Raw genomic sequence first — 26,492 nt, 5'->3', positions numbered from 1 at the left:
AGCACCTAATGCCCAAGGTGATTGAATTCAAGTCCGAGCAACAGGTTGAAATTAAGCTTGATATTTTCAGAGAAAAATGCCACTAGAGGAGATTCTGCTTTTGAGTCTTTGATCAAATGCCTTGCCCTATTCTGCAACTGGAAATGAAGAAAAGGAGGAAGGGAAGGCAATGAGTCATGCTTCTGTGCTGGTGACCTTAGGTGAAGACTAAAAGGTTTAGGCAAAGTTACCAGCTCCTACCTTCCACATTCCTGTTAAAGAAATTATCACATGTTCTCAGTGATTCCCAAAGCACAGCCTGATCTTTTATGGCTACCTGTAAAGTTGATTTTTTGGCTGCTGCTAGCAGGAATATAATTTGGAGGTATGGGTTGCCTCTTCTGCACTTTTCAACTTTCCTTCCAATTTTCTATACTAACTTTTCAATAGTTGCCAATATTTAAATAAAATAATTCTATATTTATGTAAATAAACTTTTCTGTATAGAAAATATATTCTGTTTTTAAGCATTTTAATTTAACTTTAAGCTTTAGAGAGATTTTTAAATAGACTAAAAAAGAGGGAGACAGTGCCTTTTTGTTCTATTTTTATGCAAGGTCAGTATGAAAGGAAAACGTTACCTGCAAAAGAACTTCCTTCTTTGAACTTCAGTTCCCTTCTCTAGGACAGTGCCTGACCCATCAAAATTGTTATGTCTTCAAGTAAGAGACGGAAGGAGAGGAACAGGAAGAATAAGGAACATGGAAGTGTTTTCAGGAAGAAGCTGAGAATTCACCTCACTCTACAACTAAAGATGGAGTAGTGAATAAGACAGAGAAACTATCTTCTAGGCCCTTTCCTTCTAGAGCAGACGTCTAAGTTGTCAGATGATCCTAAAACAGGGAAAAAGAGGTAAGGGTCAGGGTGGAGCTGAAATTTTAGGTAATGGTGCCTAAGGAAAGACTCTTAGAGAAGGTGACAGTTGGAGAAGGTGACACGTGAGCCGAGACCTGAACGGAGCAAGGAAGCATGTACAGCACAAGCAAGAGCAGGAAAGGCCCTGTGGCAAGGAGAGGAAGAGGAGGAGGAGAAGGAGGAGGAGGAGGGGGAGGGGGAGGAGTAGGAAGAGGAGGAGGAGGAGGAGGAGGGGCAGGAGGTGGGCACTGGTCTGCAGGGTGGTAGACAGTAGGGATGGGGAGAACAGAGAAGAAAACAGAAACGGACCTCATACTACACTAAACACACTGCAGTATCTCCATCATTGACTTGGGCTCTCTACCAAGTGTTTCTGCATATATTAATTTGACCCTTACTGTAATCTAGTGAGCTAATTATTTTATATCTGTTTTACAGATAAGGAAACTGTAAAGCAGTTAGAACCACTGTGTTAGTTACTTTTCTCTCGTTGCTGGGACAAAATACCTGACACCAAAAGTTTAAAAGGAAAGGGGTTTATTTGGCTTACAGTTTGTAGAAGCGTCTGTCCGTAATATGCTGACTCCTAGGCATGGATGACCAACAGGCATGGCAGAGCAGAAACAACATTCTGTGCACAAGGTAGCAAAGGTAACAAGAGAGTTTAACAGCATCTTTCTGCCCCTTTTATCTTATTCAGACTACTGGGGATTAGGGTGGTGCCAAACCAAACATGCGTAGTGGTTTAGTAATCCCAGGCCCCTAGCCCCAGCATCACACATTCCAGATCCAAATACTTCTGAAAAAGAAAGTCCCACCTCATCCACATGAGGCTTTGGTGGGGACAACTAAACACATGCCATAAACATCCACTAAGTCATTGAAGGACCTCTCTTACATCTTCTATCTCCTCTCCAGGGTCTATAAAGCTCTAGTTACAGCTCCCTGACTGTCTTCTCTATGAAATTACTAATTGAAATGAGAACATTGTCAATAGTCAGCAAGAGGCTTTGCCTACTCTTCTCCCAATCCCACTTTAGTCAACGTAAACTGGAGGCATGAAGATGTGGCAGAAAGAAGAGTTTTACTGGAGCCAGAGAAATCTCACCTTGCTCAAGAGGAAGATACCTGGCGGGTCACTATCAGATTGCAGCTAAATTGAGCTGTAAATCAACACATTTACTGATTCATCAGCTGCCTCCATTTTGGACCTGCCTAGAGTTGGAAGAATATCTCTTTTATTTAAATAATCTGGCTCTTTCTGAGGGTATCATCATATTGTAGTTACCTTCCTTCACCCAAGATTTCACACAAAAACGTGTTCTCAGCATCGTTGTCCTGGAGGAAAGGATATAAGGGTTGGTGAGGCCCTGAGTTCTTGCTCCCTCCTAGCTTCCCAGGGATGAGTATGTTTGCTGAAAAGTTACTGAAGTCTATGATGGCCGTCACTTTGAAAGATAATAAATTAGTAAGAGTCATCGTGCATTTATAAAATGACTTTTAGTTTTCCAATGTCCTCTTTGTCCTCTGCCTGCCTACCCAAAAAACAATATGCAGGTCTTTGCTCAGAAAGCAGACTTGCTGCTGTGGTCTATGGTGGCATAAAAGATAGCTGTTAGCAGGAGAGAGATGTGTAGCCTTTGCAGAGATCTAGGTCTTCTCCTATGGCAGATGGAGCAATTAACGTGCCATCTTCATTGCTTTCATGCTTTGTATGGTGTGCTTTGACCATATCTAAAAAAGTTGAGCTCTTAAATTCTTAGATATAGAAGGTAGTACACGGATGTCAGTGATATAAAATAATTTTGCCCATCTTATTCTGGTACCAGGGATCAAACTTGGGTCCTTGTGCTTGTGAGGCAGGCGGTGGAACCACTGAGCTAAATCCCCAGCTTCCATCTTATTCTTCTAAGACATTTCGATGCTACTTTGCTTATTTCTTGAGAACATCCCATACAGAAGTTGCGAGATTCCTCTATCCCTGTATTTGAAGCGCTTATATTATGTAAAGACAAATACCTTTATCTTTTTATAAATGGCTATTTACCTTTTAAACTTAAAAGTTCATCACATTTTATACGTCAAACCAAATAATATCTTCTTACATCAAGTCAGCAATATTTCATTGCATCAACATTTGAGAACACACATACAAACACACAATGCACATTTTTAAGAAGATCTAAATTTCTTAAAAGTGAAAATAGGACAAATAATCTTTTTAAAAATATACTTTCCAAAATTAATATAATTAGCAGAAATTGTACCTCTGTTTCCAACCATCATAAAACAAAATTCTATTCATTCCTAGTATTACTTTGCCCATTTTTAAAAAATTAGAATATGCAGCTTCATTGGGAGACAAAGTTCTTAGAATAGGCCTATTACACATATAATATCTCAACAAAAAGCAGCCTCATGTTCCATTGCATGGTGTTAATATTACTTGTGCTCCAAAGACCCTGGGTGTTTGGGATTGAAGAAGTATCCCCTTCATCCAGAAATGTAAAAATAAAAATCATTTGTAAATTGCTACTAAGAAAGAACAATGCCTTGTCATCTGTCCTGACTCTCCTACTCATGAGAAGCCTGAAGGCAAGGACTTATCTTTTTTTTCTTTGCAACATTAGTGACATTGCACATATTCACCATCCACTGAACACCTAATAAATGTCAGATTCTTTTAGAAGAGTATTGCTTGCCCTGGACCCATTGACATTTTGGTTTTAATAATTCTTCACTGGAAAAAGTGGATATTCTGTACAATATGGAAGGATTAATGAAATCCCCAGCCTCTTTTCACAGAATGCCTGTAGCAGCAATCATAACAAGCACCTGTCTCCAGACATTGTCAAATGTCCCCTTAGATCAAAATTGTCTGTTTGAAAAACCACAGTATGAAAAGGTTTAGGTATGGAATTCAACTATGCTTTTTAAGCTAAAAATACACAGTTTTTAAATTTTCCTCTTCTCCTGCATATATACACACATATATATCCATCTGAGAGGAGATACAGATATATGTAGATACAGAATACACACACATGACTGCAAGGGAGACATTTGGTTGGGTTCATTGTAGACACACACACACACACACACACTCACACACACACACACACACACACACACACACACACACACACACACACACACACACACACACCGTAATTGGGAGTCATTCATGACGCCAGTAAGTTGCTCACTGAATTTCATCTGTTGCCCATGGTTTCTGCCCAGATACAGCTAAAGCCTTTTGAAATTGATTTCTGTGTCAGCAACAGAGCAGGGATTCAGAAGGAACATGAAAGCTTCCCTTTCATTACCAGCCCCCCCCCCCGTCCCACACTTTAGATTGGATGGGACCTAATTATACTCCAGTGCTTTCCTGGCTGATGTTTCTTTTTGTTTTAATTAAAACTTCTGGAGGTTTGAAGACACTGTAGGAGTAGGTTTATTCATCATAGTCCTGAGGTAGAGCCAGATGGGTTCCGGTTTTTCTGCTGCCCCAAGAATGATAGCTGAAAACACGCTGGCCCTTTTCCTTCCTAATAGCGTCAAAGGTGAAGAAGCCCTGCTGCTGCTGTGCCTTCTACTAAGTGACTGAGAGGCACTGTGGGTTGAAAGCCATACTGTAGACACAATGAGAGGCAGCAGGTTTATCATCATCATCATCATCATCATCACCTGGCCTCTCCGTGTTCTTTGCTAAAGTACATTATGGTCCAGTGCCAACCCGATCACAGGCCTCAGAATATGAGGCCCATTGTTGGCAGTAATTGGCCAGCCTGGGTAGGGCCAAAAGACATAATTTACCTTCTTAGTCAGCAGTGGGCAGTGGGATAGAGTGAACACAGGATCTGCCAGAGGTCCTTAGGCAAAGGCATAATTGCCTCGTAAGGTAGTCCGTAGAGGAGCTATTGATCAGCTATATTAAAAATGAGCGCTCTACTCTAGGGAGTTGGATCATCCTGCCAACTGTTAAATTGTCTCAGGAAAAGGGGAGTTGTGATGGAAGACATTAGTAGGGCAGTGTCCCACCTTGCTCTGCTCTTGCAGTATCTTTTTCTTCCTGACTCTTTCCTTAGGGAAACTAATGAGATTATCAAATGCAGACCAATAATGGCTTGGTCACCCCTCCAGGGCCTACTTCAGTTTGTTAGTAAACACTTTGAAAGGGAGATAGAAATAAAACCCTGTGAAGCAAAGCACATTGTCATATAGGGGTGTAGTGACAGGTGCCTGTAATCCTAGCAATCTGGAAGACTGAGGCAGGAGGATGGGAAGTTCCAGCCCAGCCTGGGCAAGTTATCAACTTAGCAAGAGCTTGTCTCAGGACAAAGGGGGGAATGTAGTTCATTGCAAAGGTCATGGGTTCCATCACCAGTACCAGCTGGAAGATTACAAAACACATTTATCATGTGGTTTTTCCCTCTACTTATGATGCATAAGCCACTCTTATGGTCCCATTTTCCCCTAAGGGAAAAAAAAATTGAAAGAAAACCTTATGCTACTGCTAAGTAAACTCTCCCTAAGTTTTATCAAGTTTCTAGGGCTAAGACTATTGTGCTGAGTGCGGAGGCAGAGGATATCTGGGAGGCTGACGAGTTGGCTGCATGAGCATATTCTAGCCTCATCCTTTGCACTCCTGCATACAGGGTGCTCAATTCTCCCAGAAGTGAATGTATGAGAACCACAGATGACTGTAGTAATTCTATGGCATCGTAGACAAGAGCTGGTAAGAGCTCTGATTTTGTGCTCATCTTTTGGGTTGAGAGGTTGCTTGGAATGTGTTCTTGGCTTAAGGCCATGACCCAGACTGGCTCTGCTGCTTTTTGAGCTCTCATCGCCCCTCAGCTTGTCTGCCTCGTCACTGCTGTCACTTCAGCTGTGCTGCCTTTCCTGGGTACAGGCCTTAGGCTGCCTGCCACAGAATCTGCATACATTAACCACTGTCTGGTAGAAATTGTGAGTGTTTGATTTGCTTTTCTTTAAACATCCATTTTGATTTATATACTGAGCCAAGTTGGCAGCCACAAAGACTGAGAAGTCCTAGTTTCTAACAAAGAGGAACGAAACTGTGTCTCTTGCTCCCCACCTCGTGTTTGTCAGCATGCCTCAGTTCTCAGCTGGCCCACTGTGGTCTGTCTTGACAATGATTCCTTCTCTGCTGCTCAGAGGTAGTAAGCAGCAGAACCCACAGTGAGTGTTGTCAAGCTGGAGAGTGGCTGCACAGGGACTGTTCTGAGTCAGGACCTTCTATCACCTTTGCCACAGTCTGGGAGACAGGGTGGCTGGATCACAGATTTGTACCTATGCTGAGCAGAGTTTCTAAACTGCCAGGGAACACAGAAGATCCTTTTGACCTGGGAAACTTTAGAAGTAGAAGTAGACACTGTGCCAAACACATCCTTAATCTTAAGGCTCTTGTCTTAGGTTTTCTTGTCTACCTGTCTGCCTCAAGACATGTCTTATCAAAGGACTGTAGTGTTCCTGAATATGTCCAGATAGGTGTCTTAACTAAGCTTTAATCTGAACTGGGACTGGGAAATCAGAGTTCACCTTTGCTCTCATTACAGCTCAGAGGCAAAGCAAAAATCAATGCTAGTCTCTGCAAATTGGCTTCTCTGTGGAATTTAAAAGAACTTCTTCCACTTAGATTCATCTTTCATCTTCTCATCTATGAGCAAAATGATTGTGATTTTTGCTCCCTAGCTCATCCTGTCCTGTCCCATACACTTTGAGGCTGTATAGAAAGGTGGGGGTTGGGGAAAACTGCTGTGGACATCTGCATGGTACCAAGAACTCAAATGCAATCCTGAGACTCTCACTCTTTAATTCAATCTGTTATTTAGCAAATGTTTTGCTGAGTGGTATGCACTGTGAGAGGCACAGGGGAAATGTGCATCCAGTCTTTCCGAAGTCCTATGGATTGGCCTTCTCCGTATCTCTAGGTTCTCTCTACTTACCTTCATCCCTTCTTCCATCCTCATCGAAGTTGTCATCATTTCTCAGCTGTCTCCACTGGGGAGCAGGGCATTGGTGAGGAGGTCCCTTTACTGGCTGGCACTTCCGGCAGAGGGACCTGGTTGAAACCTCTCCAGTGTTTCAGTCTGTAATAGTGAATCTGGATATTGTACCACAGCATTACTGACTGATAGATAAACATAGATGAATGTAACCAGAATAGATGACCAATGAAACAGCAGCTGCCATTACTACATGTTCTACAATCTGTTTGTTGTTGTTGTTGTTTGTGGTACTGGGGACGGAACCCAGATCTTTGTGTATGCTAGGCTCCTTCTCTTCCACTGTTCTACTCCCCAGCCCATCAATTTGACTTGAGTTCTTTTGTAGTTCTGGTTATGTGCATTTTTTTCAAAAGTAAACATATTTTCATTTCACTTATTTTTAAATTTAAATTTTATTTTTTATTTGTACATGTTTGCAGCTCACGATAATTACATTTATTGATACATAACACATCTTTTTTGTTTGGTACTCTTCCCTTCCCCTACCTCTCTGTTCCTTCCAGCTCTTGGTCCCCTTACCATTTGCAAAACCTCTGTTTCCATTGTTTTTTTCTTCAGTGCTTGCATTTTGACAAATATCACAGCATCAGTGGCAGCTGTGGCCAGCAGGGTTAGAACAGAATGCTGCAGAGCCACAAAGGTGGTGCCCTCATTTGCAGCTCAGAAATTGAAGAAGACTGCCTCAGGAAAGGCGACATTACTCCAAAGCAAATTCCAAGGAGAAGGAGCCGCTACTGTGTGCTGTGAGTCCTGTGCAGGAGGGCGGAGATGGTGGGAGCACCGTCTGCATTTACAAACCCCTCCCGTTCTCCCGTGTACTCCGCTGGAAACAAATGTATTTTGGTGACCTAGAAATGAAAGTACTTTCTCTTCCAGGCTAGCCTCAGGCTAACAGTTCCAACGCTGTCTTGCTGTTCCTTCGAGAATGACAGCAGTAATGGGGTGAGATTTTCGTGGCTGTTTCAGACAAAACCATTGTTTTTCTCTTGCATTCATTTTAGAGAGAAGGAAAAGAAAGGGCGAATACTTTAGTACTTGAGTGAGTTGGATTTTTACCTTGATGTTGCATTATTTCACATGGAACAAGAATCCGCATTGTTCTTTAACTCAAACGGAGGCAGAAGAAAAGAAGCAGGATTAGGAAATGTGCCTGACCCACACCCCCACCACCATTGATGCCAAATTCTCTGTGTTCCCCCTTCGTGTTTTTCTTTCTCCTTTCTCCTAGACAGACGGTTTATGCTTTAGGACATTATGTGACATCAGGCTTTGGGTCAATTGTCTTCTTTAGTCTGTGCACTAACTTTTGTTCATGTTGGTTATTTCTGCAGGAAGAAAATCCTAAATTATACTTTCATTAAGGAATGACTCAGTAACTCTAATCTGACATTTCCTCTATTTTTTTTGTAGAGATTTAAAAATCCTCTTTTGTCTCTCTTTAGAAGTTCTATTATTTTCATATTTTAATTTTTAATCCTGGGTTTGAATATGCATCTTAGATTTAAATTTAGAAAATGTCCTTGTTTGCATTTTTAAATTCTCTTATATGTGGAAATATTGGGAAGAATGTGACAATTGCCCTTCAGTGTGCCCCTGTGATAATAACCTCCTTGCTCATTACCCTGTACCCATGTTTTTAAAGTTTCTAAACATTGTATGTGAAACAGAGATGAGCAGTTTAATGTATAACTTAAGTAAAACATGAGAACATTTCTTTAAAAATCATTTTAAAATTTTAGTGATGAAGTATGTAGTTCAGGAGCTGGCTGGCAGAAAGAAGAGAGAGGAGAACATGGGGTGTGGGTCTCGTTAGCTCTGAAATTTAAGCCTCGCTTCTCAAAGGGGAGGCTTGGTAGGAACCATGGGGACTGTTCCACTGGATTCCTTTGTGTTTGTATTAAAGTTAACTCTTTCAAAACTATCTTAACCATGAAGTGCCTCAGGTGTCTCATGATCTTGTGATTCCCTTCAGCTCTGCCTTGATCTGGCTCCTGACTCGGCTTGGTGTTCTCTGGCGGTGTTAAAAGGCAGCCAGTGCTGGGCAGGGTCTTCTGCAGTTCTCTTTGGTGATGAGACACCGACAGCTCAGCAGCACTTCTGATTCAGAGTGTGGGGAAACCTCGTGGCAGGAGACTGAGCTGAGCCTGCTCGTTCATTGTTCCACCTGCAGGATCTCATTTAACCCAAATGGCCACCTCAGGGCTCTGCATTCACTCGTCTGTCAGAGCCATTATTTCAGCTGGGAAGTGAAATTTAAAATGGTGCAAAAAGAGTTGATTTCCTTTTCCATATTAATAGTGTTTAGTAAAATTTTTAAAATCATAAACCCTAAAAAAGGAAAAGAAAGAAAGAAAGAAAAAACAGATCTTTTTGCCTGGCAAGCACAAGGACCTGAGTTCAATCCCCCGTACCAAAAAACAAAAACAAAAACAAAACAAAACAAAAAAAACAGATCTTTTCACATTTCTTTTATTTCACCATTTAAAAAAAATGGTTATACAGATTAATGGGCTTCATTTTAGCAGATTCGTCCAAACATATACCACGTAATTACTGACTTCAAAACAAGAACTGCCCAGTGCTTGTGTTGAAAGCATAACATGGATGCTTTTCTCCTCCTCACTCCCCTGAAGACCAGCCCTACTCAATCCTAGGCTGGAGATGGAAATGACTAGGTGCTGGGCGATTCTGCAACAAATTGTTCAGTCAGAGAAGAGTCTTTACTTTGTAAAGAGTTACAAAGTGAGTGTAAAGTTTCCCAAAGTGTGTAGTGGCAGAGGTGAGTGGGAGGCCAAATGACTAGACTGTCTGATCTAGCCCCTGCTTTGCCCTGGGGAGTTCCACTTAAGGCTTGATTTGGGGAAAAGGTTCTACTGCCCAGGAAGCCAGAGGGGAAGAAAAGGAGTGTTTGAGCTCAGTGCAAGTATAAGAACAAGGACATGTTCCTTGGTTGCTCAGAAGTGAGCAGTGTTTGACATAAAGATATCAGACAAGTGATAGTTAAGTTGACTATAGAAAAAGAGAATACATTTATTTGGGAGCCAGGAAGGCAAAGGGCACCCTAGATCAAGAAAACAGACCATCAGAGAGGGTAGAAACAATACAGTACATTTGGAGCAGTGCTAACAGTTAGGCTTGAGAACCATAGAATGACAGCAAGTGGGAGCCTCTAGGTAGCAAGGCAGAGGGGAGGTCAGCCCTTAGAGGGTCCTACAAACCACACGCAGGAGCTTGCTTCTATCCAGCCCTATAGCTCCATTCAGAGAATCTCAAGGGAGATCAGTTTAATAATGTCAAACAGACCCCTTGTTAGACTGAGGTTCCTCTACTATCTTTCTTGACGCTTTCATAGAGCGACAGTTATTGTTTGAGTTCTGGTTTATTGCTGTTATTTTAAAGTAATCCATGAATTCCTTTGCAAAGGTCATCACAGCATCACAGAAAATTACTGGGATGTCAGAGACCCTGGAGGTCATTGGTGCTTCTCAACAGAGAGTGTTGTACTTCTTCCATGCGTGAGGTTGCCCTGTGCGTTGCAGGAAAGTTTATGTTCCTGGTTCCTGTGCTAAATAGCAGTAACACTTCTCTCTTCATCAGGCATTTTGAAAATTACATTTCCCAATGCTCCTTGGAATGGAAAGAGCTGCTACTCTCCTCTCCCCCAACAGTCTCCCCACATTTTGCAGACAGGAGAATGAGGGCAAACAAAGCTGGTGGTCAAAGACAAAGCCTGCACAGTTCTCTGCACTTCCATGATTTATACCAACCCCTTACCTCAATTTTTGTGAAATTTGAGGAAAGAGTGAAGGGCTATGCCTGACACCATATTGTATTACTGATGCAATGTCTCCTTTGGGCCCTTTTACAAGTCGGGGAAAGAAAGGGACCACAGTGAGGGCTGAAAGGGGAAGGGAGCACTACTAGAACCAGATCAGAAAGATTTTAAAAGCTGGGATATGTAAGAAGGGGGGAAAAATAAGGAGCCAGTTGAGAGAGTAAAATTAAGGTGGTAGGGAAGTAGAAGAGAAAGGAGAAAGATTTAAGAACATGAAGATACTATAGTTCTCAATTATAAAATTAGCTCAGTAGTGCTTTTTACTACAGTTTTTAAAAATGACCCAACCGAGTTAGCATGTTTTCTTTTACTTCATTATAGAACTTAAATCACATCAAACCAATCACCTTTTCCCAACCACAAGTGTTGACAACAGCCCCAACTCCCTGCTGTAACATGCCACACCTGTCACCAATCGGCAGGCGCTCACCTCGGGCCTTGGAAGTACAACAGTGAGGCATGGTCCTCGCCTTCATAAAACGCGACCTCATAGGGAAGATGATGTTTAAAATAATTCACAAGATAGGACTATCAATAATTATATCCATCATCCACTGGCAGCTAAAGTATGCCAGGAACACTATGTATGCCAGCATCTCTCATTTCATCCTCACTGAAGTTCTGTAAGCTGTGTATTATTATCTCTATTTTTTCAGATGAAGAAACTGAGACTTAAAAAGCTAAGAGGGCTGGGTTAGGTCTTTCAGCTGTGATCCGAATCTAGCTGATCTAGAAACTCTGCTATACTGCCTGATAGCACTATAGATCGATTATTCCTAGTATAAAATCTGAAATCTAAAATGCTCCAGAGTCTGAAGATTTTTCAGCTCTAACATGATGCACAAGTAGACTCCACATATGACTTCATGTGGCTCACAGTTAAAACACAGGCACACTAAATGTGTTGTATAAAATAGTCTTCAGGATATGTGTAGAAAACAAGTGATTTAGACTTGGGTCTCATCTCCAAGATTTCTCATTATGTGTATCCAAATATTCCAGAGTATGAAAAAATTCAAAACCTGAAAATTGCTAGTCTCCAGCATTCCAAGTAAGGGACACTTAATCTATGGTAGGCAAAATATTTTGGGGGTCACTATATAAAAAAATGCATCTGGGAGTAATGGGTTCTGTCACATCTGCTGTTATCTGAGAGTCTGAGGTACACATTATGTTTTCTTTTTTTTTTTTTTTTTTTTTTTTTTTTTTTTTTTTGGTACCGGGGATTAAACTCAGGTCCTTGCACTTGCAAGGCAGGTGGCAGAAATGCTGAGCTAAATCCCCAGCATGTTTTCTTTTTTAAAAATTAATTTGTTGTTGCATTTAATGTACACATATAATGACATTCATTGTTGGAAATTTGTACCTTTACATAATTAATCTTGGTTCTTAATTTTCCCCATTCCCCTGTCCTCCCTTCAATACCTCCTTGCCTCTCTATCTACAAAGACTGTTTTCTCATATTAATTCAATTCCCTTCTTTCCTTTCCCCAACCCCTCCCATTTCCCCTTCCCCCTTTTCCCTCCTCTTCCTATTTTACATTTTCTATTCTACCTTTTAGTCCTTATTTATACACTATGTTTTCTCAAGGAACAAGCAAAGAGAAAACTCTTCTGAGATTATGACCTGTTTGCTTCTGGATTCTTCTTTGTGGGTGCTGCTGTTTTGCAGTTCCCAAGGCTGATGTCCACCTGGGAGAAACAGTTGCTGAAGCTCAGCACTATTTCTTGACTGCTGTTTGGGCTGATGGCTATCAGCCTAGTTCAGGTTATTTTAAGATAAAAATAAATAAATAAATTGAAGTGAGTTGTGGATGAATTATATTCAGTTGATTTTGAATTATTTTCCAAATACTTGAAGAATCAGGAAAACAGAAGCTTCTTCACATACTGAGTGTTTTCTAATAGGTACTTACATCTGTTCCATCGGGTCTTGGTTTCTCTTCCACATAACTCCACCTTTCATACAAACCTTTTACTAACACCCCAGAGAAGAGTAGAAATAGATTGTTCAGCATTGCAATTTTTACTTAACTGGACACCCACTGTGAAAATAAACCCCAAAAACAAAGTGATGAGGAATATTTTGCAAAATAAACAGTCTAGAAATGGATCTTCAACATGTGAAGATCTATGAATGTGAATATGTGTTTCCCCATTAATGTATAATAACATTGAGCTATGATCTATAACATTGACCAATTGTTTTTTTTTATGCTTGAAACTGAATGCTAATATCATGTATCAGGACTAAGTCTTTTTTAATTGTTTTTTTTTTCTTTATAGGGTCGTCATGTCAAAACAGGCCAGCTTGCAGCTATTAAGGTTATGGATGTCACAGGGGTAATGTATCTTTATTCTTAAAATTTCAATACTTATATATTTGTAACAAAGAAGTTAGTGATAGAAAAAATGTTTTTCAGAAAAATAATCTTCTTACATATTTAAGCTCTATTCGCACTTGAGCTTCACATAAAAAGAATATGCAATCGCTGACCAAGGAGACTATGGATAAATCACTGTAATTAAATTCACTACCTCCACACTGCATTAGATAGTTAGAATGAATAATGTGTGCTGGTAATTTACATAAACATAACCATAGATATTTGCATATGAAGACAGAACAAGGATTTCAAGGTATTAAAAGAATAATACTCAGATTACACGGAAGAGATAGGTCTTAAGAGTTTCCCCAAAGGTCTACCTAACACTGGAGTAGACATAGCTTGGATAGTTCCAAAATCCTAGTAGGATATGTAACATGAGTATTTTCCAAAACAAAATATTTGTAGCTAAATAATTACATAGCCACAAAATTTTAATTTGTTACAGAGCAACATTGAAACAAAATTTCTGCCTCGATGATCAAAAGCAATCTAAGCAATAGGCTTAAATACAATCTAATGCTTTCAATCCTTTTGCTAGATCTATTTAAAATATTTTAATGCCTTTTCAAGAGTACAGAGCAAAAAACAGACTTGAAAGAATTCACTGGACAGCAAAAGCATGCTAATTATTTTCTATTGTTCTGGGGATTTTTCTAAGATGTCTGTCTACTCTACGTGAAAGCTAAAAGACCAAAGTCTCCCTTTGGCCCAGAAGGATAGAACCAAACATAAATAGACAGAATGAATGAATCACACAGAGGTATCACGAACCAGGACCCAAATAAGAAAGACACACAATAAGTCTCTTTGTTAGACATCAAGTCATACTTTTCAGGCCCAATTCATTACCTTTGATAAATATATGTTCTCTAGTAGTTATCAACCATAGTATCAATTTTACTAATTTTTATTGTACCACGCATTGTACTAACTTTCTTTCCTTGTTGTTGTTCTGAATTCCTCTTTAACATATTTTTAAAGTTTTATAGAATTAACAAAAGTAAAATATTTTTCTATATGTTTGTTACCATTCAGATAAAGTTCTACTTTTTATTTGTCTTAAATACAGTACTCCAGTTGCAGAGGTTGCAGGCCAGTTCAAATATTTAATCCCAAATAGTCTACTAATTCACCTGACCTTTACTGAGTAAGAAACTGTGTGTGTATTATGTTAAATAGGGCTAAACTCTGCCACTTGCAACAAGGTTAAACATGGTAGATGTATTTTGCTTTCTCTAGAATTTTGCATTTTAGGGATGTATGGCAACAATGTGATGAGAAGATGATGTTTTTGTTGTTCTGCCCTGTCATCTAACATACTATCGCCCTACTGAAGGTCCCTTCATGGTTCAAGATGAGCTTTTGATCACACTCTATGACAGACAAAGAAAAGAAAAAGAAGAGTGAAGAAAAAAATATAGGAAGTGTCTTTTCCAGTGCAATCTTTTCTACTTGCTTATAGCATCTCTCCTGCCTTCATTGACTATATCTAGCCACAAGAGAGGCTAGGAGATGTAGTGTTAAATATTACCAATGTGTTTGGTTAAAAATACAGATTCTAGAGGGTATGATGGTGCATTCCTCTAATCGTAACACTCTGAGAGGCTGAGCCAGGAGCATCACAAGTTCAAACCCAGTCTAGGCAGCTTAGTGACCAAGTCAGATCCTTTCTTTAAAAAAAGGGGGGAGGGATCTTTAAGTCAGAATAGAAGGGATTAAAGGGATAGTAAAATAGCAGAGTCTGTCACAAAAATCAAAATCAGGTCCTAACAGCCTCCATCTAGAAACCCATTATATATTTATAACTTTTTACAAAGTTCCAGGCACAGAACAAATCAGAATGTTTTTCAATTCTGCTTATCATACTACTGTATTTTCCTTGGACTGAATCAGATCTACACATAATGAAATGCATTTGGCAGTTTGACAACTAGTGGTTGTGGATGCAGCCCAAGAAATCCATGCTGTAGATTAAGTTCTGTTGTGTGGTTCTGTAGAACTACAGTTAAGTCCCACTGGCATCGTTAATCTTAGTGCATAAAGTTGTTTTTGATACACAAACTTTTAATTGCAAACCTTGAATATTACTCTTCTAGTTTCTGGTTCTACTAGTGAGGTTTTAAATTGTTTAGAAAACCACTCACAATATTGCCAGGCCACTTTGCTTATAATTTTTAAAATTACAACTATTTATCCTACAATATTTTCTTTCAGGTTAAGAAGTGTCTATTGTCCTTACTAACCTGGGCTTTTCGAGGCAACTAAGCTCTATAGAAAATGATTTGAGAAATACTTTCTCAGTTCTCTAAGGCTGGTGTAGAGCTAATGACATTCTACATGAATAGGAGTGTTGATCTAGTAAATACAATAGATGCTTTATAATATCTAGGCTCAGTTCTCTTGGCCAACTCATGTTCATAAGCACTGGTCAAGTTTATGTGATTTAGTGACATCACTGACTATTATTTACCCAATGACCTTAACAGAGACAACAATGGGATCACATTAGAAAATGGTTTTCTTACTTCTGTGGTGTCTGATGTGGCATCAAATGATTTCTGTGTCATCTCCTTATACATTACAGTTAACACAGATTCCTTTGTGAAACTCATGTGGTATCTTGAGAAAACAAGCTATTCCAGTTTGCTGTGCTGTCTTTTGTGTGCTATGGAGTGCTGCAAAAGCTTCTTACCAATTATTATAATTGTGTTCATTATGGCTGCTCTGTTAAAAACTGAGATGAATTCTCAAAGGTCATCTTTGTTGACTGTGCGCTGTGATCTACTACCAAGTTGCTGCAGTTTATTCTAATGAAATTGATGAAATCATGATTTTGAAATTAATTTTTAAATTGTTATTTTTGTTCTATACCACTTCCTTTTTCATAGAAAACACCCACAGATAGAAACAAATACAATGCCTATATTCTTCCGATTTTAGAGATGAGGCATTTCCAAATTTGCCCATGTTTGCTTCAGAATTAGTGCTTACACTCCAATATGCTCTTTGAAGTCATTTTAGTTCTCAAAATCATCGTGGAAATTTTCCCATTTCATTGATTTGTGAGGATTACTTCCCCCACTGGATTTGCATACTCTAAATTTGTCTACAACATCTAAAAGAAATTCTAACTCTGGAGTAGTGTTTCTTAATGTGGACTCTCAGTGCCCCTGTGATGTTTGTGAGACATTCAGGTTCACAAGCATGCTGTGGAATTTCAGGGTGCAGCCTTCCAATCAACCTTTCTAACAAGATTTTCAGGGTTCCCTGCACAAACCAAAGTTAGTTGTCTGTTTTTCTGGAGTCTTGCATGTACTCTTTCTTACTATCAGATGTGAAGAAGCTCTGGTGCTTTGATAACCTTAAAAATAATCCTGTTTTCATTTGGATAAAAACTCCTGCTATAAACTAGTCTTTTACAATGATACCCTAAAGTGCATATAGGACTTGGTGAAAGATAATTTAATATTATAAGCTTTCAATTTTAATAAACTTTCATAATTATGTTACTCAAGACATTGTATTATAGCACCAAACTCCCTGTCAAACTGAATAAAGCTGAAAATATTTTTAAAATTACACACACACACACACACACACACACACACACACACACACACACACACACATTTAGATGACCCAGAGGATCCATAAAGTCTGAGTGATATAATGAAGTCTGAGTGATATAATTTAGAATTTTTTCTCTTTCCACCCCTGGGCTCTGCTTTCTTCCCACCAGCAGCTCCAGGCTCCTGATCCAAGTACCTCATTATTATTTATACTAGAAGTACCAGTCTAAATATCAGTAACTCAGTTGGTTCACATCCTCAACTATGAACCCATCTCTCATTCTCTTCAGTCAGGTCATATGTGGATGACAAGCTCTGCAATTTACCATAGGAAGAGTTGGGAAGGGTTGACTCCTTAAAGAAAAACCTGTTATGGAAACAGGTGGGAAAGAGTCTGGGTAGGCACAAGCAGGACAATTCCATTAATATACAGTATCCTTATAATAGTATTTTAAAACTGATTCCATCCTTAAGTAAAGTGTTTCTCTAGTCACATTGTTTTTTACTACAGCCAAAAATAATAGTTGTGATATAACTTCATTCCTGGGCAAACTTTAGCTAAACAAATGACATTATCCTAGGGTTGAAACTTATCACTTCATAATTGCTCTAGTCTGGATGCTTGATGAGAAAGAAGAACACTGGACTTTTGTAACTTGCTTTTCTAAGAAATATTCATTGGCAAGTTGGCCTGACGATAAAAAAGAGCCATCAAAATTATCAGTCTTGTCTGGGTTGTGTTATAGTTTTGATCCTTCATGGCTCTCTCATAATGAGCATGTTGTTTCATCCTCTCTATAGATGAAATATCACTAATCTCATAAAATTGTTGTAAGAAGTAAATTTATTGACATGCCTGATATGTAGAATATGGTGCACAGCATATATTGTTATTATTACTACATCTCTTGCAGACAGTGTTTCATTTTTCTCACAGCAACCCTGTATTAGTCAGTTTACCTATTGCTAGGATCCAGTACACTGATACTCACAATTTAAAGGAGGAGAGGTTTAATTTGGTTCAGGTTTCAGAGGATTCAGTCCATGTTTGGCTAGCTCCAAGGCAGAAATGGTGGAAGAAATGATGGAATGACATGGCAGAGCAGAGCAGGGGAGCAGCGTGAGCACAAGGGGTCAGGATAAAGTCAAGCTTCCAGGACCCACACGAACACACCAGAAATATGCCCCACCAGTCCCCCAGGTAGACCCCAAAGCCAGTCAAGTTGACACAATCAGCTTAACCAACAAATCACCATAGGAAATAACATTCAATACCTCCTTCAGCTACAGGGCCTTAGGAAACATTTTCTGCCAGGAAAATGATTTCCTCCCCAGTGACACCAGATAACCCTTTCTTTCTCTCCCTCAACTGGGTAACTTATACGTTCATGAGCTTAACAACACAGCTCAAACTTGGGTTTCTTAGAGCCAGTTAGACCAGCTACCACATACCTCCCAGAGTAGTTGCTTTGTATCATCTGTGTCATTCTTTGATTTATGTCTCTGCCCCCAATGAGACAACAGTAAGTTTTATTGTGGCAGATCTTGAATCTGTTATGCCACATATTGTATTAATATGTTATTAGCACCCAACAGTATCCCTGGGTAGGAACTTAAGTATTTTTTGAAAGAATTCATTTAGCATAAGGATAACATACACAACAAATTCATTGCTGCCTATGGAATGTTGTGGTGCAGTCCTGAATTCTGTGGATGCTGCAATAAAGAGGTGTGGAATTAGGCAACTCATTTACTGACCTTTGGCTTGTTTCTTGTATCTGTAAAAGTACAAATGTATAACTGCACCTTGAGATAATCTTAAGTGATTCTCATATGCTTAATTCTCAATTAATTTCCAATATATTTAGTGTTTTAAAAAGCAAGCTTCAAACTCTATTGTTTATCAACTTTGTATGCAGTAATGCCAACCTCATTATTTGTACTCTGGTTACCTCATTCATGTACAGAATATCACTCAGCATAAAGATCTTCCTGAAATTTCAAGGAAAATACTTTTAAAATAACTTCTATCATTTGCAAATCATTATCTCAGAAAGTGTAGATTTTTCTCTATCCTTCAGAACCAAAACAAAAGCAAAAGGTACTGAAGGAAATATTTTGCTTTAAATTTCTTTCATGAATTCTAATTTTATAGTCTGTATAATCATCTGTGTTGCTACTATACAACTAGATATTGTATACTTAAATTTATAAAAATAAATGTTTGTTGATTTTTTAAATTCTAATTTTTGCCTGCTATATACTGGCATTCTGAATAAAATTTCCAAGGGTGGGTGGTATTTTGCTACTATAGATTACTTTAAACCTTTTAAAAATCATATTCTAGACACTAGTGATGGTCTCTTGCAATTTTTCGACAACTTTTTGTCACATTCTGCCAACACTGAAGGTGAGGATGACAGGTAACACGAACGCGTGCGAGCTGCTATGGAAGAGGACAAGTGAGCAGGCGCTGAGGTGGCTCCAGCCAGTGTCCCAAGGTGTATACCTCCTTGGGAGGTGGTATTTATGAGCCTACACATTCATTTTCCCCACTACACTTCATACTGACCAGTCCCTTGGGTGGTTGTAGGAATTACACAGTTTTATTCTTGCTTCTGCAGTTGAGAGTTAAATGTCAGGCAAACTCTGTGTTACGGAGCACATTATTATCAAATATCTTACTCATTCTGTTTTTAAATCCTAGCATATTGTAGATACTTAGTGTATTTCTCTATGTAACAAATAGACAATTTAAAAAAATCTGTCTTATCCCTTGAAATCAGTCATAAGTAAATGTTATTGTATGCTGACATGCACCTTTAATTGGAAGAACAAAGTCAGAGTTTTCTTTACTCCTGGCTTCTAATGTTCCTAAACTCTTTTGACTAGCTCATTGGTTTTAGTCAACTTGGGTAACCTCTCTACAGTTAGAATTAAGAGTACCGGCTTTGAAATCAGACAAATCATAGCTAAATCGGGACAAATCTGTACCCTAACATTTACGATGAGTGAACTTGGGAAAGTTACTTAACTTCTCTGAGACTCACTTTTTTCAGTGGTAAAATCAGGTCATTAAAAACACCTACCTCATGCAACTGTTGAGTATTAAATAAGAGAATATGCGCACAGCCTCTAGAACACAAGTAACAGTGCATTAGGTTGGCTTTGGCCATATTTTATGACAACGGTCCTGAACATTGCATTGCCATCAGACGTGGTCATTGGCTTAAAAGCCTGAAATCTGTTTCATTTGAAAGCCACTATCCTTTCCTTCATTTCTTATCTCTCAGAACAAGTTCTGGTTTCCCACATAGCGGAAGAGTTCTCTGAAAGCAGTAGAGAGAGCCAGTTACAAAGCACAATTGTTTTCCAGGACCCTGCTGCATCATGTCTGTTAATGCCTATTGGTCACACTAAGCCATGTGGCCAAGTCTAGCTTCAAGGAGAAAAGCAATGGACTCCAACTCTCCACTGGGTCCTGGGAGCAGCCAAATATCATGGCTATTTTTTTCAGTCTACCACAAGTACTAAACAATAAATAGATTCCCATGATCTTGAGAGTAAAAAGTCTTCTTTATACTGATGCTGAATTTATGTTTAAGTAAACACTAAGCCTGCAGAGGTGGCTTAATAGGTTTCCTATTCCCATTTACAGCTGAAAATACTCAATGTTCAGAGAGTTTAAATGCCATACCTAAAGAATCAGACAATGAATCAGACTAGATTTTGAAGTCTTCTGATTAATTAATAGATCTTCCTAAAGCATTGGGCTTGACTTATTAAAATTACTCTCTTTTTAATTGGAACCCATTTGATTCCGCACTTTATTTTTCTTTATGACCCAGTGATCATTAGTGTCTCAGTGAACTTGAGCCCTATGCTTAATACTTAAGGTGTATGAATAGTTCATTTACAAAATAGAGCATGTACCTTCTACTAAAGCAGTCTAGTGTACATCTAGCCTCAGTTGACCTCTTCTTTTTGTAAGCTTGGTAATGCATCTCCTTCAATGAGACATACTTTGAGAGTCTGGACTGTTTGTGGAATGGTTAAATGAGTTATTTTCAAAACAGGTAAGAATCTTCTATATCTTTGAATCACTTACTGCCATCAATGACCTAGAATAGAAATATGAATAAAGAGTAGTCCCAGAGCCCTGATAGATTACATACTCACTCACAAAAACATGGGAAGTCAAGATTGACATTGAATATTGAAGCTACACAGCCCTGACCCAATGTTCCATAATTGTGTTTGGGGACAATAAAATTTAAACTTAAGATTCAAGTGACTTACATTCCTGCCCTCCTATCTGTTATTTATTGATATTTTTGTTAAGTTTAGTGGTAATTTTTCTTCTGTGTTACACTTTATACTTTCACATACATTTAATTATCACAAAACTGGAACTTGTAGTATCTGTATTTCATTATAGATAAGAAAACTGAACCTCCAAAGACCTAGGTTAGTTTCCTGAGACCTCACAGGCAGGAAGAGTTAGAGCTCAAACTCAGTATGCATCCCATATACCCACACTCAACTTTCTGATTCCAAACTTAATAATGTATATGCATTCCTCATTGCTGTATAACTACCTCGGTTTACCTTTGCAAGGTGATGGAGAGTGTGCTAACTTCAATCTGACTTCTAATAGTATTTATTTTAGATTTAACTGTATGCTGAATTATACCATTATTTAACTGTTTCCTAAGCTCTTATTTTCTTAATGATATGTCAAGCTTTTGTAAAGCACACCATCCGCCATCCTGTGGAGAACCCAGAAGGCAGGCAGCAAATACTCCTAGAACAAGCCTGACTTACTACTAAGATTGGCTGGAGCTGAGACTGTCAGCTACAGTTGAAAAGTGACCTGTGCCTTTCATTACCTCACATAGCCGTGTTCTAATTAAAGCAGCTGTTGATGCCATGCTGCCCACAGAAACCCTCAGGTTGGTTTTCTCCCTTTCTAGTTAGGCTTTCCCAGAGTACCTCTGCTCGTATCCTACATTCCTCCACAATTATATGGCCCAATGAATTTTAAAAGGACCCGAGTTCGATCCCTGGTACCAAAAACAAACAAACAAACAAACAAAACCAACCATTATTTTAGGGCCAGGGATTTGGCTCAGTATTTCTGCTGCCTGCCTTGCAAGCACAAGGGCCCAAGTTCAATCCCTGGTACCAAAAAATAAATAAATAAAATAATAATAATGAGAGTATTCCAAACTAAATGATAAAGAAAATAAAAGGCTAATGTGCACTCTAGCAAGGCATATTAGGAGTGCAGGAGCTCTTCAACAAGTTGAAGGTCTTTGGAGGTCATTTTCTCCAAATTCCTGAAGTGAAAGTATAGGCGGTTTTTGATAGCTTCAAGGAAGAATGCTTCAGTTAGCAGTGGGCTGTCCATTTTCTGCCTCAGCCTGCAGCCCAGCCCTTTTCCCTTTGATTCCCTCCTCACTGTTAGGGCCATATAAATCCCTTTAGCTGAGGATTCCAATCATTAAATTGTCTTTTTGAGATTACCTCATCTTCCATTTAATTAAGCCATGCTTTAGCTTTTGTGGGCCTACAAATCTCGATTTTTTTTCCAGAAAAACATTGTATGGCTAGGAAATGTCAGCGTTTCCCCACTTTCCTCTTTCTATTCTTATTGGTTTCTTCCAAAATCACTATTGCTACACTCAGTTCTGGACCCTTCGTAAGTCTTCATTTTTGTGCTCACATTTATTCACAGGCACTCTGCTTGGTGCTAGGGATTTGAATTAATAAATGAGCTTTTTGTCATTTCACAAAATACCCAACATACACAATTTAAGGGGGACAAGGTTTATTTTTGCTCATGGTTTCAGAAGTTTCAGTCTCTGGTCAGCTGGCTCCATTACTTCAGGCCTGTAGGAACATCAAGATAGAAACCTCACGGCAGAAGCATGTAGTAGAGGAGAGCTGCTCACCTCATCATGGATAGCAAGCAGAGAATGAGTGAAAGAGCCAGAGAAGAAGGTCACAACCCCATGAACCACTCCTTTCCATTAGGACAAGCCTCCTGTTTCCATCACCTCTCCCAGATGCCATCAAATTATGATCCTATCGATGGATGAATCCACTAATGAAGTTAGACCTCTAATGATCCAAAACACCATCAGCAAGCAAGCCTTCAACATAATGAGCTTTTTAGGGGACCTATCATATCCAAACCATTGTATGATGTGATAGAGAACAAATACAGGCAGGATTACTGCAGTTAGGATTGTTATGAACTGATACGGGATGGTGGTTCTAAGAGATGCTGTGCAAATACATAATGATCCAAGCATCTGGAATCATGACAGGACAGGTAGGAGTTTTGCCAGGAAGGAACTGTGTAACAAAGGAAAGCTTACAATCTATGAAGAGAGTCAAGTAACAGAGCAAGTATGGCATAGTAGGATACATATCTCCATTCTGTGTGAAGAAGAGTAGGGACTATGAGAAGACTAAATGGGTGGGCCTAACATTGCCTGATAAAGCAAGGAAGACATTGTGGGGGTATAAATTAAACATAATAAGAAAGATCATGTAAAAAATATATGAAGAAAAAAAGAGAGAAAGGAGCCATTGCACATGGGAGAGTGCAGAAGGACCCACTGATGCAGATATCCTAGAAGAGACCATGCATCTGTAGGGAGTGAAGGTGCACACAGGGGACTCACCAGGGTGGTATTTTGGATGTTGGCAATGTAACATTTTACAGTCAGGCACAGGTCTTACTTATTGCTGCATGTAAAGCACTTAATCTTGGGACAGAAACTTTTCCACCAACCTAAACAGTAAAGCACCATTTCGCAGTCCACATGACATGCACACATCAATAGAGTAAAATTATGTAAGAACATACATTTTCTACTAGTAATGGCCAGGGCCAAGTTTGCACACTCCAAGTGGAAACTCAGAATGAATGAAACTTCAATACCAGGAAACTGTGTAGGAGAGTTGTCTCTTTTTGTATCTTCCACCACTGCATTTCCCCTTTTCTTTTCATGTTTAGTTTCCTGAAGGTGATGTGGGTACTCCTGCTTTGTGAAGTTCCTCAGATCTAGAGAACTTACCTTGCTCCCTCTCCCATCTGACTTTCATCATCTTCAATCAGTCACTTCAATAAAAGTAGGCTTCAGAGAAAATGAACCTAACAAAATTTAAATCTGAGAGCCTACATTTTTTCCCTTTCACTGTCCTCTACCATTCATATAGCAGATATGATCAGTGATAGGTACTTCGTAGACACAGTTCTGAGAGGCCTAGTGTAATTTTATCTAACAGACTGACTACCTTGATGTCCTCCTAGTAAAGCGGTGAGATTACTTTTACCACCAATTGCACGCTATGTCTGTTACCTGTGCAGAAAGAAGGAATCCACCACCTCCGTTTTCCTACCATTGTGTTGTTTTATAAACTTTTTCATTTTAGTCAGATAATTATGCTCCTTTATCGCCATGAAAGAAAATCCTGAGAAAAAAATTTCATTGCTTAGTTGATGTACATGGTGTTGAAGAATGAAATTCTACTGAAGACATGGATTCTCATGTTCCAATATTTATTGTTCCAATATAGGATGAAGAGGAAGAAATCAAACAAGAAATTAACATGTTGAAGAAATATTCTCATCACCGGAATATAGCTACATACTATGGTGCTTTTATCAAAAAGAACCCTCCAGGCATGGATGACCAACTTTGGGTAAGTAGCACTATTCAAATTTGCTTTCCTTACATGAAAAATATACAGCACTGAATGGACCATTTCTCTGTCCTCGTGATGAGACTTGATTAAATAACTTCAAATTTGAAGCCCTTATTCCTCATGATTTCCATAGCATTATTTTCAAGGTTTTCTGCCATTCTCTTGAAAAGTCTCTCTATCTTTTGAGAATACCTACATCTTTTTCTATCACATAATATGAACTATCCCCAAAACCAGTAGTTAATTCCTATGTTCCCTGCATTTATTGACAGTCTATTATATTTGAGGTGCCATGCTAATTAAGAATGATATTTATTCCAATTCATTCAGGTAGATATTATTCTTATGTCACGGATAATGAAATGGAGGTTTACAGGGAATATAAAACTGTTCTAAGATCTGTGTAGCTAGAAACGGTGGAGCCAGGCATGGTGGTGCTCGCCTGTAATCCCAGTGCTTGGGAGAGTGTGGCTGGAGGATTGCCAGCCTGGGCTACATAGTGAGTTCAAGGCCAGCCTGGACTACAAAGTGAGACCCTGTCCCAAAAACAAACAAACAAATAAAAACAGTGGAGCTAGGATCTAACAAATCTGTGTGTGATTCACCTTTTCTATCACTAATGTGTGGATTACTCTCAAATATAAACTCCAACTCTGTGAGTAAAATACCTAACAGTGTAGAAATGCTGTAAAGGATGTTCTACTTTTCTGCCTCCCCTGTCCACTTAGCTATATTCCCTGGATGTGTCTCTTTCACAGTCTATAAGATAGCTCCAACTGACCATCCCACTGATAATAATTTCCATACATTTGACACCAAAACCACTGCCTCTTATGCCTGTGCTTTCCAGGCCAGACTGTCTTTTCACTTTCCTGGTATCTGGATTATCTGTCACTGGAACTTTTATTATCTTAGTCGTTCAGCAGCCTTATAAATCCATCTTGGTTTGACCTTTCCTTGACCATTTTAAAATCGCCCTCTAGTGTAGATCTGTTCTGTGGAGGCCTAGACTATGCAGTAGCCTCCTACTTCTCTCTGAATCTTAACCCTCCATTCGTTTCACATGATACCGCTGGATTAGTGACTCTAAAAATACACTTTTAACCACATAATGTCTTGCTCCTCTTCCAGAGGGTTTAGTCTGTGTATAACACAAAATTCATTGAAGTATCAGGTGGCTACTAAATGCTAAAGATAGTGCTAAACTATGGGGGTCCAGGGTTGACTCTATTTCATGGATGATCTTCAAGGAGCTCAGTGTTGGATAGAGGTTGGTCTTTTCGTACATATGACATTTACAATCCAGCTGAAAAGATAAACATTTATAGTGAATGAAATTGGTGACCAAAACGGGTATAATAATGTTAGCTCAAAACTGGACAAGATTTTCATATTATTTGATATTGAATATTTTGTCTTTGGAAAAGAAAACAGTTGTTGAGAATTCTTTTCCTGAAAAACCCATTTCCAAACTTAAAATAAAAATATAGTTCAGAGTAAGTAAATCCATTTAGTGTGATAACATTGGTTTTATATATTTTATGTGATTCCTGAAAAGATTATATTAGATTTTAATTGTGGCCTCTGAATGTATAACAGGTGTACATGTGAAGATTAAATATGCAATAGTAGTAGGAGAAAATAAATGACTGCACTCCTAAAGAGAGATGTATCACAACAAATGAATAAACTAGAAGACAGAATTTTGATGGACTTCACTTTATCAATTTAAAAATTTTTCATTACCAAAAATTATACGATAATGCAAGTAACTGATTTAGATAAAATTTTCATTTTATAGTTAATGAGCAATGAATTTAGTAGCCTCCAGAAGTGAAGAATTTTCATAAATCAATAGGAAAAATAGGAAACTACCCATAGAAAGTTTGAATTAAGGAAAAGGCAACAACCATAAAAGTAAAGAAATATTAGTTACCAATAAAGATATTTTAAAAATAGCATTCTTACTAATATAAATGCAAAAAACAACAAGAGAGTTCTATATCATTTCTTACCTACTAGATTGGCAAAGAATGGATAGACAGAAACAAGG

The 26,492-nt window shown here is 38.8% G+C and overlaps 1 protein-coding gene across 6 annotated transcripts in view; it reads left to right on the top strand.

Moving 5' to 3' along the window:
• Tnik (TRAF2 and NCK interacting kinase) overlaps positions 1 to 26,492 on the top strand; it is a 367,212-nt gene that overhangs the window by 203,131 nt on the left and 137,589 nt on the right. For 4 of the 6 annotated variants that reach the window (XM_010632395.3, XM_010632394.3, XM_010632393.3 and 1 more), the window contains exons 3-4: positions 13,048 to 13,104; positions 24,311 to 24,436. In XM_010632395.3, the coding sequence (XP_010630697.1) occupies positions 13,048 to 13,104; positions 24,311 to 24,436 (183 nt within the window). Of the gene's footprint in view, positions 1 to 7,598; positions 7,670 to 7,802; positions 7,869 to 13,047; positions 13,105 to 24,310; positions 24,437 to 26,492 lie in introns of those variants that run through there. The other 2 variants (XM_019208707.2, XM_019208706.2) reach the window with 2 other exon arrangements.

Source organism: Fukomys damarensis, unplaced genomic scaffold (assembly GCF_012274545.1).
Source record: "Fukomys damarensis isolate Sample0158 unplaced genomic scaffold, DMR_v1.0_HiC HiC_scaffold_12, whole genome shotgun sequence".
Classification (NCBI taxonomy): Eukaryota; Metazoa; Chordata; class Mammalia; order Rodentia; family Bathyergidae; genus Fukomys; species Fukomys damarensis.
Note: the sequence above shows the minus strand (reverse complement) of the source record. Positions and strands in the feature narration are given on the sequence as shown.